The 21337-nt window shown below is 47.5% G+C and overlaps 2 protein-coding genes and 1 long non-coding RNA gene across 4 annotated transcripts; all 3 read right to left on the reverse strand.

Annotated features, from left to right (window-relative positions):
• Nucleotides 1-1388: 1388 nt before the first annotated feature.
• On the reverse strand, nt 1389-5629 carry LOC136621006 (uncharacterized). Its single transcript, XR_010791205.1, has 2 exons — nt 5559-5629; nt 1389-1701 (listed from the first exon to the last, which is right to left on the reverse strand). It is a non-coding gene; the product is annotated as an uncharacterized lncRNA (long non-coding RNA).
• Nucleotides 5630-5682: 53 nt separating this feature from the next.
• Nucleotides 5683-6274, reverse strand: LOC136621005 (histone H2A type 2-B-like). Its single transcript, XM_066596174.1, has 2 exons — nt 6156-6274; nt 5683-6085 (listed from the first exon to the last, which is right to left on the reverse strand). The coding sequence occupies exon 2, from the start codon at nt 6074-6076 to the stop codon at nt 5696-5698; it is 381 nt and encodes a 126-aa protein (XP_066452271.1). The 5' UTR covers nt 6077-6085; nt 6156-6274; the 3' UTR covers nt 5683-5695.
• Nucleotides 6275-10135: 3861 nt separating this feature from the next.
• Nucleotides 10136-20824, reverse strand: HMCES (5-hydroxymethylcytosine binding, ES cell specific). 2 transcript variants are annotated; one of them, XM_066596162.1, is made up of 7 exons: nt 20558-20824; nt 17054-17254; nt 15998-16141; nt 15543-15662; nt 13862-14022; nt 11381-11570; nt 10136-10962 (listed from the first exon to the last, which is right to left on the reverse strand). In XM_066596162.1, the coding sequence occupies exons 2-7, from the start codon at nt 17240-17242 to the stop codon at nt 10765-10767; spliced, it is 1002 nt and encodes a 333-aa protein (XP_066452259.1). In that variant the 5' UTR covers nt 17243-17254; nt 20558-20824; the 3' UTR covers nt 10136-10764. The 2 variants fall into 2 exon arrangements, with proteins under 2 accessions (XP_066452259.1, XP_066452258.1); XM_066596161.1 differs by lacking the exon at nt 20558-20824 and having other exon boundaries at nt 17054-18050.
• Nucleotides 20825-21337: the final 513 nt, after the last annotated feature.

Consider the following 21337-nt stretch of genomic DNA (forward strand, 5'->3'; position numbering starts at 1 on the left):
CTGCAGACAATTCTGTCCAGTGTGAAAGATCCCTGAAGATGCCGTCCAGATAAAGGAAGGCAAGTAGAGAGGGGGAAAAAAAGGAGAGCAAAAATCACACAAAGAGCCAATAGGTCCACAGCTGCAGAGTATTCCATCTATTTCATGAAGGTGCTCTTTAGCAATTTAAGGCTTTATTCCCACGAGCGCATATCGGTCGCCATTTTCACGGCCGGCCGATATACGCTACATTGGGAGAGAAAAATCTGGTGAATTGGCGCACAAACGTTTGATTTGTGCGCCAATTCACCAGATTTTTCTCTCCCAATGTAGCGGACGGCCTGGGGTCTAGCGCATATGCGCCGAGCTCACCAGGCCGTCTCCCATTTCCCTTCCTTCCCTATCGCAGACTTACCTCTCGTCTCCTCCCCGCTCGTTCTTTGCACTAGGAAGGTGGTAGAGCCAAGCATGGATCCGCCCTGCCTCCTCCCAATAATAGCTATGTACAAAGGGCAGGGGCTCAGCTCCGCCTACATCCCGCCCCTTGTCCACAGCCAGCACTGGGAGGGGGTGGGGTGGGACAGCACTTAGCTCTGCCCCCATCCCACCCTCTCCCATTGCAAAGAGTCAGTGGGGAGGAGAGCAGAGGTGAGCCTGCACAGGGGGCGTTTAGCGGAGGGAGCTTAGCAGCCACGCTGCTAAACTCCCTCCCACCTCCGGCCGCTGCCATGGACTGCTGTTCGGTATTGCTTCGGACGGTAGAAATTCTCCTAAAGATTTTTAATGTCTTAAATACAAGCACCTGTCTTCTTTTCCAGATCCCATAGGAGTCTATAGAGGCTTCTGTGATTTTTTGCCAAAAAACAGGCCAAGAGATATCTTTTCACGCAGCAGGGAATTTCTGTCGCAAATGTCCTATCGGTTTAGGTGCAATTTTTTGGCGCGACTTAAAATCATCCATCTGAACATTTCCATAGGAAAGCATTATTTCTATTAGTTGCGATTTTTTTAAAGCATGGAACTTTGCTGCAGAAAATCATCCATGTGAATGAGGCCTCATTCTGACCACAGCTGTTAACCATATAGATGCCACTGGCAAAACTTACAGTATTTAACCCCTTGTCGCGCAGCCGCAGTAGTGCTTCTCGGATTCTCGGGAACATGCATCTGCTCCATCGCACATGCGCAGTCCAGTCACTGCCTCGCTGCGGCTTCATCGTTGTCCGCCTGCTCCCCCTGAAGACAAACCACAACTGCGTCCACCGGCAGACTGTCCTAAGCTGAAGGGAAAGTGGAGTTGGGGTGGGTAGGTGGCGTGTCACTATTACTACTGGGGTAACCATGGGGGGGGGGGGGGCACCATTAGTGCTGGGACAACCATCTTATTCATTAAGCGCTGACTCAATATGTTTCCGTTTAAAATCAGGGAAGTCATTTATTGACACATTAAATAGAAAAAGACATTGTCCGATATATAAAGAAACAATATTGCACACTAGTAAATAAAGTGCTTCTAGAAAGGACTCAACAGACAGGAAACTAAACCGAAGTCAGATTCACTTCTATCACCATCCTCATGGTCGACCAAGTTGTCGGGCCCTTCCAAGACCCCGCAGGAACCAGAAGACGCAGCTATGCTTTATGTAGGGCACACAGAATAGTCACAGGGCTCTGGGTTGGATGGCAGGAAGTTGCTGGTGATTCGCCTCGATGGGCCAGGTGCTAGAAGCATAAAGGAGCTGGTGATAAATTAGGAGCAATACCCAAAAGGTACTGCACCCCTAAAGACCACATAAGGCTGGTGTGATGTGGTGGCTGGGACTTCATGACCTTGTGTGAGCCCAGACTTGAGGATGAGGCGATTCCTAGCAGCCTATATGACCCCCATCACATCAAACAGCTGAACATCCGACTTTGTTTGAGACCCCAAACATACTATGTTAAGCTCAACAAATTAACACTCACTGAAGCAAGAATGTCCCGTTTTTTAATGTGGTCCATCGTCACGGCATCCCACTGTGAAATTCAAGCCATTTCTGCAGACGTGTACGCCGACCCCCATAAGCCTTTGCAGTTCAGTGAACAAGTACTCAGCCACTACAGCAGCTTCAGTGGACTGTAGAAGTCTGGCACACGCGCAGTACACATGAGAGGGCAGGCCTCCCAGTACTGGCGGTTGCCAATGTACCCATCCACTGAGCCGCAAAGGCTCATGGGGGTTTCGTGTATATGACCTCAGCGGAACTGGGTTAAATCTCAAAGCAGGATCACATGACGATTGTTCCAATCAGGAAACGGGCCATTATTGCTACGACGTGTACACAGCATATTTGTTCAGGGTCACATAAAGGGTGGAATAAAAGTTAGTTTTGAATCTTGGACAACCTTTTAAATAATGAAAAAAGAGTGAAGCCTTTCCCAGAAAAGTTAAATCCTATTAAAGAACTGGACATGTGACCAGCCATGGTGGTTCCCGATAGGCCAGCCACGTCACCGAGTCCATAAAGATGGCTAAAAACGTCAGCAGGTCAAAGACAGGTCCATTAATCTACAAGGGCAGTGCTACTGGTGTAACATTCAGGAAAGCCCCTTTCAGATGGACAATAGTTACCCCATTAATAGACGATTACAGGGTGTAATGAAGGGGATAGAAAGATTTAGGTTTTTAACACGACAGGTCTTCATTTTGGGTCAATTTGCATTATAAAGTGCAAAGATTCATCAAAGTGCAGCAAATAGACATTAATCTACGCATTTAAGGTGCCTACTGAAACATTCTAACACTGGCAGACATACTGATCCAGGGGGGACACGTTGCTGTAGACCAGGGGTCTTCTACGCGTTGACGACAACTTTTGGCCTGCAACTGTTGGACTACAACTCATATAGGAGTCAGAAAATAAGAACGTCAACTGACAGCAACCAAAGTTAGGTGGTGGCAGCTGAACTCTTGACATGTCGGCCACTTGGGTTCCGGTTAATTCCCCTACAAGCAGCATTAAAATATACCACTACTGTGGTAAAACCCAGCGTTTCCTGGTAGCAGTGGCGCATCGCCCTTCTGTGACACGATCACCAAATCAGATGATCAGAGTGCCACTAATGTTACCATCTACAGGACAAGCTTTAATATAGAAATACCATTTGCAGTATTTCAAGCTCTTGTACCAACTCCGTTCTACTCTAGAGCTGCAATCATAATTCTGTTGGATGCTAATTATAAAGCTAAAGGTGCCCATACACATTAGACAGATGCTGATGAAAATAGACTTTCAACCAAAACGAACAGTGATTGTTTTAGAAGACTGATGATAGCCTCACAGTGTCCGGAAACAAGATGGCCATGTGTAACATTTGTCTGAAGGCTGGACTCAAGATCTTTGAATGTTCTCAAAAGGATCGTTCAGCTCGTCTGGAGTCTGAACAGTTTAAGCAACTTTAACAGCGATTATGGTAAAAACAGTGTACAAGGCCGCGGCTGTGAAGCGATTGCCATACAAAAGCTTGTCCGATAGTGGTTCAACCATCTTCTATCTAATGTGGATGGCACCCCAACAACCTCGCCGAGCTCCTGTAGCACTAGCAGGCAATTCCTACAGAGGACTACAGCGTCTGCTGTAAAGACTACATTTCCCAGAATGCAAATCACCAGTGCCAACAAAATGCAGACACTGAACCAGCAGGAAACGCCACTCTGGGAAACAAAACACAGGATCAATACAAGGCAAGACATGGAGCTATAAAATGTCACTCAACTGGCCCGGTAGAGATAGAGTCTACAACACAGACCAGACACATACCGCCCACGGGCACGGCGAGACCAAAGTGTTCGAAGGAGAGAACTGGAACTTGATAATGTCTAAGGGGGATGTTGATGCAGTATAGTCCAAGGACAGCTCAACAAATGGTTTATACAACACTTGTCTTCACTCCATACAGTGCGGTTCTCAAGTTTGGGGTGGGGGGTGGTTATATATGCAACATGTCTACAGTTTATCTATATGTCAGTGTTTCAATAACTGTCTCAGTGCAAATAAAGTGGCGTCGCAGGAAAAACAATATTCACATTTCACATTTCCCAATATGTGCCTCTGATGCAGCATCACTGCTATAACCAACCTGATGAAAGGGCTAGTGGGGATAATAATGACCCCCCGCGTTTAAATGTAAATGCTGATATGACAGCACAGAAAGTGTTAAAGGGGTTGTCATAAAAAGAAAAAAAAATAGATATATCTCTTTCTATTCCTTCCTAGGTAGTCTACTTATCACATCTCCTTTCTTCTCCAGAGTCCCAGGGTCATCTCACCACAAGCCGGCCAGATCCTCTTCTTCCTGTGACATTACGTTCATTCTCTGCATTCTCCTTCCGGCAGGTCAGTGTGCCCTGTCACTAGTGACGTAGTGTTCACTGCCTAGCAGGGAATGCCGAATCCTATGCCAGGCTATCGCTGAGACTGCGCGCTGTCTCGCTACAATAGTATATGGAGACTCACGGCGAGATGGTGAGCATGCACAGTCTCAGCAATAGCCTGGCATAGGATTTGGCATTCCCTGCTAGGCAGTGAACGTTACGTCACTAGTGACCGGGCACACTGACCTGCCGGAAGGAGAATGCAGAGAATGTATGTAATGTCACAGGAAGAAGAGGATGTGGCCGGCTGGAGGTGGCCTGACCCGGAGGACTGGAGGAGCCCAGAGAAGATGTGGTAAGAAGACTGGTGAGAAATCGAAAAGTACAGATTTGTTTTTTCTTTAAGAAGTGGCGATGTCTGTGGCCAACTACAGACTTGTTCATCGGGGGAAGAACCCTAAACAGGAGAAACATTACAAGACATCACAACCCCTAAAAACACGACGACTGACCGACCACAACAAAAGAGAAAACAGTCTAAAACTCTGCAAAGTCAAAACTATGGTATTAACCCTTCATGATATGGAGGGGAGGGGGGGCTCACCCCCCTAGCAGCACACCAAGAACTGGAATTCATTTTTATGACTTATGTAGTAACACAGGATTAGGAGGGAAATTTGCATCGAGTATTAACTTGTGGACAGAGTAGACCACTAAGGCCGCCTGCAGATGAGCGGGTAGCGGGTCGGATCCGGCGGCGAGAATTCTTGCCGCGGGACCCGACCCGAGCGCCTGCAGAGACGAGCGCGTACTCACCCGCACCCGGCAGCCAGCGATGCGCAGACCGGAGCCCGGGTGAGTGACGTTTCTGTGCGAGGCTCTGCGTGCCCCGCACAAAAATAGGACATGCCGTGGTTTGTTTGCTGCGCAAGATTTCGCACGGCCAAACCGCGGCCGTCTGCATAGGAGTGCGTATTGTAATGCCCTCCTATGCAGGCTTTCAGTGGCGGAAATCCCGCTGCGGGATTTCCGCCCGTGTGCAGGCGGCCTATTACAGGGGTGAAGGGGATAGCCCAATATTCAGGGTCTACAACATGGTGCATGTTGTATCGTTACCTGCTGGGGTAATCGTAGCCGGATTCTGAAAGGTGAAAATGAGCAGCGACCAATCAAACTAGGGAAAAAAAGTTTTAAAAGCTTCACTGGAGGCGAATATGAACTTTACCTACTGGGGAGCCTCTGCACCCCTCTACTTCTTCCAATCCAAACACTCTGGATGCTGTAACGGAGTTTGCCCCCCTCCCCGAGCCACCAGAAGCCCCCCCTCCTCGGGCCACCAGAAGCCCCCCGGCCCCGCTGCTCTTATTTCTTGGAGGTCTGGGTCTTCTTGGGCAGCAGCACGGCCTGGATGTTGGGCAGGACGCCCCCCTGCGCGATGGTCACCCCTCCCAGCAGCTTGTTGAGCTCCTCGTCGTTGCGGATGGCCAGCTGCAGGTGCCGCGGGATGATGCGGGTCTTCTTGTTGTCCCGGGCGGCATTGCCGGCCAGCTCAAGGATCTCGGCCGACAGGTACTCCAGCACGGCGGCCAGGTAGACTGGAGCTCCGGCACCGACTCGCTCAGCGTAGTTCCCCTTCCGGAGCAGCCGGTGAACGCGGCCTACCGGGAACTGCAGCCCGGCCCTGGAGGAGCGGGACTTGGCCTTGGCCCGGGCTTTGCCGCCGGATTTCCCTCGTCCCGACATGGCTCAGACCTGCGGGGGGAGAGACCAACTTTAGCGTCAGCAGCAGGGAGGCGCCGCGCACAAGGCCAGTAGGTCGTACCGTATTGTGTGGCGCTCACGGCCGTCCCTGTTCGTCTGATCCCCTACTATACGATGCGCCCTCCGCCACAGTCAGCGCTGCACTGACATGGCGCCCCGCCCACAACGGCCTTTCCTAAACCCGCTCCTGACTCTGATTGGCTAGGATTACAGCGCTCCCTCCTTCTCACTGGACACATCGTCATCCTTGATTTACATAAACACGCCCCCTATGTAGTATCGGCTTGTCCAACCGAGAGCTGACGGAAGGGTTAATCCAAGTGTCCTCCAAGGAGAGAGGAGACCCTAGGAGAATCATTAGCAACAATTAGTGATTGCAAACCACAGATATAAATATTGAATCAGTTATCAGAGACCTGGGCACAAATTCTGCCATTCCTCACTAATTATAAAACGTCCCACGTGGATTGCAGGCTGATCAGCCATAGCATTAACCCCTTAAGGACTCGGCCCCTTTTATTTTTTTCCGTTTCGTTTTTTCCTCCCCTTTTATAAAATCATAACTCTTATTTATTTATCTATCGCTGTCTGAGGGCTTGTTTTTTTTGGGACGAGTTGAATTTTTAACTTGTACTATTTAATATACCATATAATGTACTGAAAAACATCTAAAAAACTCTAAGGCCGCCTGCACACGAGCGTTCCGGATTCCACTCGCGGATTTTCACGCGCGTATGGTACCTAAATGTGCTTGCGGATAGGTGCGGATGCGTGAAAAATCACGCGCGGATATACGCGGATGTGTTGCGGAAAAAAACGCGCAGAAAAATCCGGAAGACACCCTTATTGTAAACCCAACCCCTAGAGAACTGCCCATTCCCTGGAAAACAGCTTAAAAACCAACACCCAGATTCTGTTTTGTCCCTCTTGCTTGTGTGAGCACCGTTAAATTATTCTGGCAACATGCTTTCACCCGGTGAGCAGATGTCTTTGTGGGCATGGTTGATCCATGTAACTTTTTTCGGACGTACTGCGGTAATGGAGGAGGAAGAGCCCCCCAGGAAAAAAAGGAGGTACTGGGTGCACCCTGGCTGGTGTCTGCTGGCTGCTCTCTGGTAGATGAGGGGACTGAAAGGACAGATCTGCAGTTGAAATGTGCCTGTGAAGCTCTGTGCTGTGTGCTGGGACGCCTCCTACCATGCCTACTTCCTGTAGTCATAGCAACCAGTGACTCCATCCGCAGCTGCACTCCGGATGTACTACGTGAAAAAACGCACCCATTCACTTGTATTGGAGGCTTCACGCGCATGATCCGACCAAAATTAGAACAGGTCGCAGATTTTTTCACTCGCGTGAAAAAACGCGATACACATCCGTCCGTCTGGGGACAACTGCGGATCCTCATAGGAGTATATTGGCTGCGGTCTGGGGCGGATTATGTGCCTAAAATCACGCGCTTGAAATTCTGCTCGTGTGCAGGCACCCAAAGTTGAGTGAAATGGAAAAAACAAAATTCTCCCATCTTTCTGTTCGTCTTGTTTCTATGGCGTACACACTGCAACAAAAATGACCAGATAGCTTTATTCTATCGGTCAGTACAATAACTACGATACCAGACTTAGGGTGCATTCCCACGAACGTATCTCGGCTCGGTTTTCACGCCGAGCCGATATACGTTGTCTCTCTCTGAAGGGAAGGGGGGGGAAGAAGCAGGAACTGAGCTCCCGCCCCCTCTCTGCCTCCTCTCCGCCCCTCTGCACTAATTGCAATGGGGAGAGGCAGGCCAGGGGCGGGGCTAAGTTCTGAAAATTAGCCCCCGCCTCTCCCCATTGCAAATAGTGCAGAGCGGTGGAGAAGAGGCAGAGAGGGGGCGGGAGCTCAGTTCCTGCTCCTGGCTCTTCCATCTTCCCCCCCTCCTGCACATGAGGACGATATAAGTTCGTCTGAATGCAGCCTTAGGCTGGATTCAGACGAACGTATATCGTCTGGGTTTTCACGCCCAGCCGATATACATTGTCTCTCTCTGCAGGGGGGGAGCTGGAAGAGCCAGGAGCAGTGCACTGAGCTCCCTCTCTGCCTCCTCTCCACCCCTCTGCACTATTTGCAATGAGGAGCGGTGGAATGGGGGCTCTGTCCCGCCTCCTTTCATTGCAAATAGTGCAGAGGGGCGGAGATGGGGCGGGAGCTCAGTTCCTGCTCCTGGCTCTTTCATCCTCCCCCCCTGCAGATGAGGACACAGTATATCGGCTCGGCCTGAAAACCGAGCCAATATACGGTCGTCTGAATCCAGCCTTAGGGTGCATTCAGACGATCGTATATCGGCCAGGTTTTCACGCCCAGCCGATACGTCGTCCCTCTCTGCTGGGGGAGGAAGCTGGAAGAGCCGCGAGCAGTGCACTGAGCTCCCGCCTCCTCTCTGCCCCTCGCCACTATTTGCAATGGGAGGAGGCAGACGGAGGCGGAGCTAAGTTCATGACCCCGTTCATGTGTGTACTCGCTCTTGTGCTGCTGCACAGGAGCGAGTATCGCTAGCTAGCTCACAGAGCGGCCAGAGATTTCTGTCCTTGCTTCCCCACTCCTCTCCACCAGTACTGAATGGATGCTGCTAAAGTGAATGGAGAGGGGCAGTGGAGAGTGAGGAGAAAAATCTCCAGCGATAAATCGCCCCTGTGCAGCAGCACTGGAGCGGGTACACAGAGGGACGAGTGTCAGGCATAGTTTGCCCGACCTTCCTCCAGTGTAAATGGGCTTTTAAGGCAAAGATAATCTTTCAAAGGATTGAACGTTTTAGCGATCGTCTTGCATAAAATTACTAATGGGCACTAATGCCCCATAATACTTTGTCAGCTTCATTTGCGTGCAAATGAGCCTCCAGGAGCTGCTTGCAGAACTCAGCAGGTGGTCTGAGCTCTGCAAATAGCTCTATTATTCTGGCAGGTGCTGCTAAGAGAATACAATGTTATCTCTAGCTCCTGTGGAGAGGACAGCCTGTGGTCTGAATGATGATTTTTAGGTCAGCTTAAAAACAATTATTCAACCGACAAGTACACAATAGTAGCATTTACACGCAACGATTATGGCTCATATGCCATTGTTTTAACGACAATTGAGCAATAATCGTTGCATATAAATGGGCCTTTACTTCTGCTCTATCAAGGAAATCCTCGTCTTCATAATGAGTTACAATGTAGCTATTCTCTCCTCAAGACTTTGCACCTTTTCCTCCAGTAGGGACACAAGCTTGTATTTCTGGCAGGTGACGTTTGGCTTTTCCTCTGTAAACATATAGCATACACTACAGCTCACCGTATGACTACTCAGCCCTTCCATGTTGTCATTTGATGTCCACTACTAATAGGATTATGAGAATTCTTGACCAATAGATGTCCTCCGTGCACCTAGACCCGGTAAAACCCAGAAATTGTCCCACTCACAGCGACTCTTCAGAATGCACTGGGAATACACAAATTATGTTCCTAATGCTCCAGTCGCCTTGCCATTGATTTCAATGGGTTCGTTGACATGACTGTATTTTGCACGCAAATTTTTTCTGTGCAAAGAAATATGCATGTCCTATTTTTGTGCATAAAAACAGCACATATTAACCCTTTCCAATCCACTGTCTGACCTCTGAAGACATTAGGATTTAAGGCTGTACAGCTCCGATGTTAGAAGACATCCATCGGGGGTTCTCTTACTGTATATTGCCAGCCTCTCTCCTGTCGGAGCCTATGCAGCGTGTCGCCTCATACAGTACTGGCTTTAGCCAGCATATAGCGCCTTTGTATAACAGCAGAAAAAGAGTAAGCCCCCTAGGAAAACCAGAATACAAAATAGATTGGAAAGGGTTAAGCCTAATTTCCAATTGGAATCAATAGAAGCATGCTTGCGTATAATTTTGCACAGCAAAATATGCAGAGCACGCATGCATTAAAAAAACAAAAAACAAAAAAACAAAACAGTAAAACACACACGCATGCAAAAGCGCAACAACCACTGCGCAAATAAGCAGTGCAAATGCACGCAGAAATACGCTTGTGCCCATGTGAAGCCAACCTAATTCTCTTTATTTTAATTTTACACAAACCAGGAAAGAAAAAAAAAACAACAAACTTATCAGAAGCCAAGTTTCAAGATGTTAGCTTCATAACCGTCAGCTGGAGAGTACAAGGAGCCACCAGCATATAATAAGCATCAACTGCTTATTATATAATAATCTGCAACTATATCAGACAGATGGAGATATTACACCCTTTACCTATTAGTCATAGGAATGCACAAACTGCAAGCCAGAATCGCAGAGGCAGTATACGGTGCATGCATTCAACTGAAAAGGACATGATGGCTTTGAGGGGGCTACTCTTCACCAATCAGCCTGAGGACCACCACAGCAATGCCCATTGTATAAAGGGAACCATGTTCGCTTCAGCTGGATGCAGGCACAGTTTACAGTCTCTTATAACACTGCCACCTTGAACAAGACTTCACAGATCCTTGAAGTTGATGGATATGTGCTGCTGAAGGAATCTTCATACTGACGGACAATCTCTTGAACTCACTTACTGGAAGAATATTGAAACCAACTGAAGCAACAAAGTGTATAAAACGATGAACAAGTCAATGATGTGAAGATAAAGCCCAGGCGTGCCGCTGCCTGCAGAGGAGGAGCATCATCTTCTTGGTTTCTTAGGTGATGGCTCCCCTTCTTTCTTGAGCCACTGGTGCATTAACTCCGCACTAGTTTTCTTGTGTGACAACGCTACCTGAGAAAGCTTCACTGGTTTCACTTCTTCTGATGGTTCTTTCTTTGGAGACTTGTTTTGTAGCCATGCCAACATCTTCTTACTGCTTGCACTCAGAGCCGGCTCCTATAATAATTTACAGAATTATAATACTTCTACTACTACTCATTATAGTAAAAGTCGCTAAAAGGATTTTTGGCAATTATGATATTGTGGGTATGTGAAAAAGTATGTAAAAAGTGTCCTCAAAGCCATCATGAAGCCCTGACCTACAAAAGGTCATAGACACACAGATAGCCTTGATGAGCTCAGCTAAATTAAAATGTATTTCAAAATTGATATTTGAAGACCTGCTAAGTAATAAGACGTGGCATCAGTTGTATAAGATAAGAAAAGCATAGATGTTCCCCAAACAGCACCACTCTTATCCATAGGCCTTGCCTGGTATTGCAGCTCACTCATATTCCCAGGCATACTGTTTCAAGAAGGCAGCCGTGTTTTTCTAATATCATACAACTCTTTAATATGTATTTTGCAGACTCGCCTTCTTCTGTAGAATGATTGGAGCGACGCATTCTGGGGTGTTGTTTCGAGCGTTGTTCACTACAGTGGACACAGGGTGACAAGTGATGCTTTCGATGGGGCGAATAACCTTAAGGGCTTCCTTTGCAGGGACCTCGCCGAAATCCAGCCATTTTCGAATCTCTTCATCACCGTCCAGTATAGCCGGCATCCTGTTAATCAAGAAAGGACAGAGAAGGCTTCAAATAGCCGCAGAACTGTCAGGTTACCGCTCATGCAAAGTTTCCATGAGCTTCAGGCCAGTGCTACACAGCAACTATAGGCAACGACAGGTGTTGTGCAACCATAGATGGCCGATTACCGCAACCCGCAAGACATCAAAAATCCAACTTCTGTGGACTTTTGTTTTTGAGACCTGCGAGTTGTGGCAATATGCAACTCTCACTGCGACCCCACTGACCATACGAGGTCGCGTGGCTACAAAGCTACCTTTGGCTGCGTAACACATCACAGACAGATGTTGCTGTGCAGCCATAGACCTAAAGTGATTTGGACACTTACTGGATTGTATTCATGTTGGCTGGTATTATGTTCCTACTTGGCTGTTTTACTCCTAATTTGTTCATTCTTTTGGTTATAGGATTAACTATTCTTTGCTGTTTTTTTAATGTTACAAAAATGTGGACGATTTGGAAAAAAAATATGCACATGTGAACAATGCAAACATGTCAGCTTGCACTCTTACATTTACATCATTCACTTCCAGGTGATATAAACAGTACCCATACGGATCCATTAGAATTCATCGGGTACAGACAACTTCCTTACCCACATCACTTGTACCCACCCAAGCATGACTCATGAAGGGGCTCACCCCGAAACACATTTTATTGCTGGTTTTTAATTAATAACATAAAAGAGAAGTTGGGTTCAGACCCTTTCTGACTTGTCCTTGGAGGTTTCCGCCGAGGCATTATTGCTTCACTCGCTTCCCAGTCTCACTACAGTCACGCAGTTGAATACCTCCGCTAATAGTTTCTTTCTCACGATTAGGGCCTTTTTCCTGGACTAACCCACGAGGGTCCAATCTTTGGATTTACTCCACTTCCCACTTCATCCACCTTCATTCAAACTAAGACTGGACAGTTTTTTAATGGGCCAGACTTATTACAGGGACTCTGCTGAATGATAAAATTAGCGAGACTTTAGGCTGTCCCGTCTAACTTTATACCACCTATTAGGTGGCTTGGTTGACAACAAAAATTGAGCCAAAATTTGGCACAATTTTTGGTGCACAGTGACAGATCTAGGCCCCTCCACTATCAAAGCCACACCTCTGTGTTAGACAAGTTGTAAAAATGTTCAAAAGCACCTAAAGACACAAATGTGGCGTAATTTGAGCAAAAAAACTGTTGAATTGTCAATAGTAAGTTTGCCTCAATGTTCTTCCACTGAAATGAATATGGATCCGTAATATGCAAGTATTAATGAGTTATAATTGTAAATAACCTGTGATCTTGTGTCAAATGGGCATAATCGGGTCACGGTTTCAGCCTTAGTGACAGAAGGCAAGCTAAATTAGAGGGCACCATTGCTCCTGCTAAATGCTCTCTCCTTAAAGCGACCCCCCGATGCTGGAAGAACAAAGATGGTGGCATGGCTTCTCTGACTGCCTGAGGCACACTGTGCATAATATGTACTGGCAGTCTAAAACCCTACAAGCTGCTCTTATTGGCTGGCACCAACTAATCACAGCAGGTGTAGTGTCTTATACTAATGTATACCAATACACAGCGAGCATCAGGTAGTCAGAGAAGAGCTGGTGTGGCCATCTTTGTTTCTCCAGGCACAGAGGGTAGCTTTAAATATGGATGGGTAGGACACATCTGTATGTACCAAATCTCAGGCCTCCCACTGCAGACGAGTCACATATTAAAAGCAGTGATTCATCTAAAAGGCTTTGAATGACACTCAGAGGGTGAAAGTTGATGGGTCTCATTTCCTCCAACTACTTTGAGAAGCTTGATCTACATCGACTCCGGTCCCTAACGGCTACCTTTGAAATTCATACGCCAAAAAATACAACTAAAAATAGAATAAAGAAATGAACATATGTGAAACAAAAGTGTCAGTACAGAAAAGGGAAATGGCAGCAACGGTGCAAGACAAAGGCCCTGTATGTACAGGAAGAGGCAGACTACGCTTCACCGCCTCTGAGTCAACAACAAAACTACCACCAGCGGAAAAGGAATAGATATAGAAACTCCTGAGGTCATCCCTTTCACTAGCGCAGGAAGCCTACAAGTGCCCTAAAGACGAGCACCACAGAGGATGCCAAGGAAATACCCCCAAAAGTGTATTGTTGGTTGGAACCAGGAAAAAGATCCCCCCTCCAATGAAGAATGAAAGGGTGACTGTTGAACGAGGCCTGCATGTGTAGAGCCACCTCCACATGAAGATCAGTGGGAGGAATGGAAACGGGCAGTGTTTTCTGAGTACTTACCGGTCATGAATCCAGTTGATGCTCTTGGAGGCGTCCACGGTAATGACAGTGTAGGAGTAAAGCGTGTCTTCTCCTTCAGGTGGTTCCCAACAGTCAAACAGCCCCGCCATGGTGAGCAGCCGCCGACCCCCTACGTAAGAATCGTCCTTCCTGGCTTCAGACTGAAGAGAAAGAAAACTAAACGTCAACCAGACACGGATTCTTGCTGGCTTTGTCATGTATGTGTTGACATCAGCTCTACTTGGTTTACTTGCAGTGAATAGAAACCAGCGGTGGTCATGTGAGGGATACAGCTAACAGTAACAATATGGGCCTCCACATGGGACATTGTCTACAGGGGAAAATCCCTGACAAATCTGTGGCCAAATCTGCATGTATTGCATGTGTAGTTGCAGTAATTTCACGCAACACACGGTATTTGTAGAAAATGTACTTTAAATTCTCATCAGCTTTAAACTCAAAATACAAGATCCGCTGCAGAGCCCCCAGATAATGGATGACATCCCTTTCCTCTGCATAACAACCCCACGGTCATTAGGGAGCCCCCCAAAAAAAACTCAACTTTCAACTACACAGCAAGACACCCTCTCATTTTTTTCTTTGTTATCAAGCTTGTATTTGAGGTAGAGTCTCAGGTTCTTATGTCTACAATAGCTTGTGCTCAAAAACCATGAATTTTCAGACTTTCAACAAAAATTGTCTTATTTTCAGGAACATCTCTTATTATGCATATTCACTTTTTATGTCATGTCCTGTAGGATATATATACTTTTTCCATTCAGTATGGCATGAACATGCCAAAGAAGGGAGATCTAGGGAAATCATATATTTGGAGGTATCTTTGGTGGGAACAGCACAAAGGCCATTGCCAATACTTAATGTTTTAAAGTATAGTGGTTGTTTGGCAAAAGCAAATTGTTACTATTAATGCTGTAGCCTGTGTAATTGGAAATCTTAGCGCCATTTCTCATAATATACATCAGTTTTGAGCACCATCTTGCAGTTGGAATTGAAAGATAAAACGTTACCCTAACATTACTAATAGCAAATGTAAGAAGTTGCGAAGGTGTCTTGCTGTATAGCTGCCATTCTATTTTTTGCCATATCTCTATGGGCTACCCTAGCGGTCATTCAAACCCAAAGCCTAAAACTGAAGATTCCCAACAATCTGACATTCTCCAACATGCCATACAAAGTACTTAATTGTTGAGTTTCCCCTTGTCTACCCTCCTTTTTCTATTTATTTTTTTGGATTTGTATATGTTCTTAATTTCTCCTTTGCCTTTATAGATTCAACGATTACCTGTCATATCAATGTTGACCAATTTCTCTCTCTTTCCCCCCGTGGGGTTTACACGGCAGGTTTGTTGCCAACATTTAAAATTCCCTCAATAAATACTTTTGAGCCATGAAATCTCATCTGCCTTGCACTGTAATATGCTATATATGTCCATAGCTGAAGATACACTGCATATACGCTGGGTGGGAACATACAGCTCTGATACACTTAGGGTGTCCATGTCCATCACATGACCAGCAAACATTGTATTCCCTGCAAGTAACTAATAAAGGTTTCTACTAAGTGGCAGCAAGCAGATATAATGAAAACAGTGAGAACTTGATACAGAAAGCATGCATTTCATAATACAGGTAATATTGGTTTTCTTCATCCTAGATGTACCTCTTCTGATTTCACCTGCGGGAAGTAAATAAAATATGGCTGCTTCTCCGCACCCTGTCTTCTCCATTCATAGAATCCATCTGCGAGAACCACACATCTCTGGTTTTTGAAAAATGGCCCCTGCAGAAAGAAAGAGGTGCAATCTTTATAAGAAACTGCACACAACACCCTCCAAATCAGTGGAGACAAAAAAATAGCAACACTGGGTTGTTTTAGGAATTCGAGGTTTTCTCACAACCGGCTATACCTAGATGCAACCACAGCGGGGCAGCGGAGGACGCACATACGTACCTCCGCTCCAGTCACCTCAATGGGACCACTAGAGACAGCCGAGTTGGTCCCATTGTCAGTCGGAGATCGCCCACTGAAGTGAATACGCACCGGCCACACTTTAGGGACACGGCCAGAGCTGCACTCTGGATGACACAACCCCATTAACAGTGTTCCTCACTTGCCTTGTACAGCGCCTTCTCACTCATGGTGTCACTGCGGCAGTTGCTGGTGTTATATTGCATCTTCGATGGGTGTGTTCCAGTGAACCAGGAGGGGATCAGTCCCCAGCGCATGGCAGCAAGAACTCGCTCCGAGCAGTCAGCATTCTGATTAAGAGATAAGAAATTCCTTAAAGGTTTTTTTTGTACGGCTGCTGCAAATTCTTCAGATCAAATGAGAACTTTTATTGTTTACACCCAGAGGATGAAAATGTGTTATGATCAGCGCTCATCACATCTCCAACATCCATCGGGAAAGATTTCATCCTATGACTGTGAACAAGGACGCCTCGCACAAGGAATACACAAAGAAACATGCAGAAAGGTTCGCTACCCAAGCAATAAGCTTAAATTGGAAAACTACGACTAGTCATCTAGTAATTGTGCTATGAAGCTGCAGTCATGTCCCTCCTGGCAGTGTCATATAGAAACCAACAAACTCTCTCTCAGTCCTTGTTTGTCTGCAAGATCAGTCTACTAAAGCTTGTTTGTAACCATGGAGTTACATAGGTCCTTCACAGGAGCTGTATACACAAAAAGGGGGATATTCGTAATCAAGACAACATGCAGAGTTTTTTCTTTGAAATTCATTCTTCTAGGAAGAATCCTAGAATGGTAGAGTTGGATGGGACCTCCAGGGTCATCGGGTCCAACCCCCTGCTCAGTGCAGGGTTCACTAAATCACCCCAGACAGATGTCTGTCCAGCCACTGAAGACTTCCATTGAAGGATAACTCACCACCTCCCGTGGCAACCTGTTCCACTCATCGATCCCCCTCACTGTCTAATATCTAATCTGTGTCTCCTCCCTTTCACTTTCATCCCATTGCTTCTAGCCTTTCCTTGTGAGAATAGGGCTGATCCCTCTGTAGTGCGACAGCCCTTCAGACATTCCAGGCGTCAAGAGACAATCAGTAGAAGCTGTGACCCATTCTGCACATTGGTGAGATTAGGGTTGGACATTGATGGAATATCCTAGCAAGGACTTTGCTGACATTTCCCCCTCATACATTCACATTACCTTCTGAAAATGCTTCATGGACAGTAGGACGGGGTTGTTGGACCGCGGGCTGTTGTTGTAGGATGGCTGGTATTTATCACAGTCGCCGTCTCTCCATTGAGGACACTTTCTTTGCCCCTGTTTGTCTTTGTATTCACAAGATTTACTGATGTCCTCTGGAGCCAGAGTGCAAGCCGTGCGTCCACACATCTCCTCTTGGATCTGCATCACAGAGATACCGGCACTGATACATATACTGCCATGGCCTTAAATGCCTCTTTACACAGGCTAGGATCGCAAAGGAGCGTTCGTTAGGACACTCGTTCATCCAATCACTACCCTGGATATACAAAGGCTCATTCATCGGCTGATCACATCTTTTGTGTAGCCAGAAAAATGACTCTTCTTGGCTGCACATCTCCTTGTGTGAACGGGCGACAGCAAGGAGAGAACATGAGGGACGATCTCCAAGAGTGGCGTGATGGAGGAGTTAGGGTCTTTTTACACTTGTGGATATGACCCCGACAACAAGCACTGATCAGCACTCACTTACAAGTACAATTGTTCGTCCCCTATACAGTTTCATCGCTGGAGGAAGCACATCCGCCATTCACACATGGAGACGTGCGGCAAACAATGACTTTTTTCTGGTGCTCTAAAAGATGCTATCAGTCAGTGAAAGAACGTTTGCTGATCGGCGCAATTTCACATGCCGCAGTGATTGAGCAAACAAAAGTGCCTATGAAAGGTTTTGTTTGACCGTTGGACCGTGAAAAAAGCCCTTCAGATGCACCGGCCTCTTAAAAACTTAGGGCTATCCTACCTGCACAAGGGCGGATTTGCATTGTGGAATCTAGAGCGGGCGTACGGCTCTCGGTTATGCAGCAAATACCGCCATAAATGCTATAGAAATGTGATTCTTCCTGCACACGTGTGGAAACCATTTGGAGTTTTTGCTTGTGGAGGGAAAAAAAAAAATCGCGGCATGCTCTATTTTTGAGCAGATTTTGCGTGAATGGCCCTTCACTCGCGGCCCTTCCGCAATTGACAATGCAGAAAGGTCACAAATTCCGTGTCATCGCTGGGCGATGACACGGGAAAAGCAGATTAAAAAAAAATCTGTACTGTGCATGTCTGATGGCGAGCCGTGCGAATCATCCGCAATACAAGAAAGACAGGTACGTGCAGATACCGCCGCTGCCAGGGCCCGACTCCATATGCAGGATGTGGCTCTGCCATGTGCCTCTACACGGGTAAGAAAATCACGTGATGCACAAATATGAACCCTATTCTTTTGAATGGGCGGGGGGTCATACACATGAGTGATGTTTTCCGGCATGACACCATGAAACAAATCGCAGCATGTTGTATCTTTGGGCGTGCACTCACATCGCAGCGCCCATTGTTCTCAATGAGGTCGGCAGTAGCATGGCACCAGGTGCACACGATACAAGGTCTCCCATTGAAATAATGGGAGAAACCCCACAATCCTCTGGAGGATCCCTACAGCCCTGAAGTGATGGGAGGCTGTTTTGACATAAAAACGCCTTGCATCCTTGGGGATTTCACATGGTGGGGAGCGCGATATGGGGGCGGTATTAATGGCTCCACATTGGACTTGCCAGTGTGAAGTTAGCCTTAGGGTTGGCCTCTGTGCTGGAGGTAGTCAAATCTTCGGCAGCTACCAGCTAGATTTGTGCTAGAATTTACTTCTGCTTCCAGCGTAGTTTTAGTAAATTTACCAGCCCTACCAACTTAAAGAAAAACTGCCCGACGCTTCATGAAATGCGGGGTTTTTTTTCACGAGGAGGACAAAAATTTGAGACTTGATTCCTGATGCCCAGCTAGTGGCAAACTGCCCCCTCCGTTGTCTTTTAGTGGCTTAGAAGGGTTAGTGCAATGTTTCATAGCCATCCCTTATCCAATGAGGGGCCTCACGGACCTGCGCTCGAACACGGCATTTTCTAATGAAGCGATTTTCAAGCGCTGCCTGCTCAAATTTGGAACATTTTTGCACTTTTTAATGCGCCCCATTTCAACGCTGTTGAAAGCAGTAACCTGCATTCGAAAATGGCGGTAAAAGTCACGGAAAAAAACTGTGATCAAAATTGCGGTGTTTAACTAATGCCGTGTGTGAGTGGCCTTCGTGAATGGAACATTTGCGTTTATAGCCAAAAAGCTGCTCCGTCTGAGGGTTTGTTAAGGCCCTTTTACACACGATTATTGCTCAGATTTCTCTCAAAAGCCACCTTGTGAGTGAGAATCGTGTGTAAATGTGCGCCCATCGTGCACTTTTCGTCCATTGCTGAGTTCAGCTCGGCTTAAAATCCGTTGTCCCTCATAAGAGGGACCGCACGCTGGATTCTCCACGGGCAGCGCTGATAACATTCTTTCAGCTGCTGTCCTGCTGGAAAACAATAGCGATGTATTTACAGAACAGACCACCCACTGTTCTCTAAGCACAGGCAAATGAAACTAGTTGGCTCGGAAAGGGCTGATTAACCCATTAATACCTATGCAAAATGATCGCTCAAAACAGTCAGCTTCTGACGAATTTTGAGAAATCGTCTGCGTGTAAATGGACCCCGCTGCAGGCAATCCTCCGTGGTATAAACAGTCTGGGCTCCAGGTTCCCTGCACCGATACACTGTAACAAAGCTCTCTCTGGTGTGGATACCACCTACCAATCAGCAGTGAGAAGCTCTAGGTCTGCAAGGACGTGCGAAGACAGACAGACATTGAGGTAATTACCTCTACAGGAGCCGGAGAGAAGCGGGGTAATACCTCATCGGAGGCAGTCGCCGAGTCACATGAGGACTATTCTGAAGCCATCAGGTACGAGCGCCGCCGCCGCACAGGAAACGGTTACTTTCAGTTACACATTAAACCTCCTGGGATGGATGTGAAACCCACAGGAGCCGCAGAGACCCGGGGGGAGAGTTAGGGATTTCAGCATATAAAACCACAGAGCTGTGCCCTCCAGACGGGGCGGCTCACCCCGGGCGGACCGGTATGCCAACCCCGGCCAGCCTTCCTGCGTCCCCCTGATTGTGGCTGTGTTCGCACCTCGCGGTCCTAGGCGATTAGAAATCACATTAAAAAGAAACGAGCGCGCGTTTTTTTTAAAGTGGGAGGTCACAATTAAAAGCCCCACCAGTAACAGGTGTGAACGCGGCTTATAGTGGTGGCACACAGCGGGTCGTAGGGCACATAGGGGCTCACGGCAACCAACAATGCCACACACGGGGTTTGGGCATTTGGCACCGCTTATCGTCAGTGATGGTATCGCTCAGCACAGGAACGACTCTCTCTAAAGTACCTCTGGGTTCAGTAAGCTGCGCAGGGGGCGGCCGGCTGCTAACCGCTGCAGAACTACTACTCCCAGCCCAACTTGCTGGACACTGGTACACTAGCTGCATGCTGGCAGTTGTAGTCAGACGGTAAATGAATGCAAGCTGTTGTGAAACTACAACTGCCAGCATGCCTCTGTCAGCTTGCAGACGTAATATACCTCTACCCACTTACCTGCACCGTAAGTACCACAGGACGGTCACGCAGCGCCTGCCGACCGGGCGGGAAACAAGAGGTCAGCTGATCGCCTGTCACGTGACCAGGGTGGGGCTAGAGAACGGCAGTCTTACGCGGCTCCCAGACGCGGTCGGCTGCCCTGACTCTATCGTGGACAAAGTGCTGGGACTTGTAGTTCGGCAGCAGTACTACAACCTTTGTCAGGTCGTGCTGCCAGCCGTTGGTCGGGGTTCTAGTATATATGTATGGGGGGTGGCGGAGGGGTTTGTTGATCGCACAGGCTCATCCAGCGGCGTTCACAAGACGTTACCGAGCGCCTCAGTGCTGCCGCCACATGTCGCCGCAGGTCATTACAGGCAATGGAGGGTTTGAGCAGCTACCTCCTCGGGAATGCGCTGCTAGCGCCATCTCTCTGCCACCTCCGGTAGCGCCGCCAGTGTTCCTTTAGCTCAAGACCCTCCGCCGTCTTCACCACGTGATTCGTGTGCCCGGCGGCGGCGCCTCAGGTCCATGGCTTGGCACGGGGCAACCTGACCCGTACGGGGGGCGCATATTTACAATTTCTGTAACAGCTCAGCCGTATTCAGCAATTCCAGCAACCTGATTGGTTCTGATTCACAATTCCAGCAGCCTGATTGGTTGTTTGGGTTGGCTGATTCAACCGTGGGTGACACTGCGGCATCCCAAGATTCCTTACATCCCTTAACCCCTTAGTGACCAACCAATTCTTCAGTTATCCTCATCATCACATTCCGGGAGCCATATGTTCTTCCACGG

Source organism: Eleutherodactylus coqui, chromosome 3, assembly GCF_035609145.1.
Source record: "Eleutherodactylus coqui strain aEleCoq1 chromosome 3, aEleCoq1.hap1, whole genome shotgun sequence".
In the NCBI taxonomy this organism is placed as follows: Eukaryota; Metazoa; Chordata; class Amphibia; order Anura; family Eleutherodactylidae; genus Eleutherodactylus; species Eleutherodactylus coqui.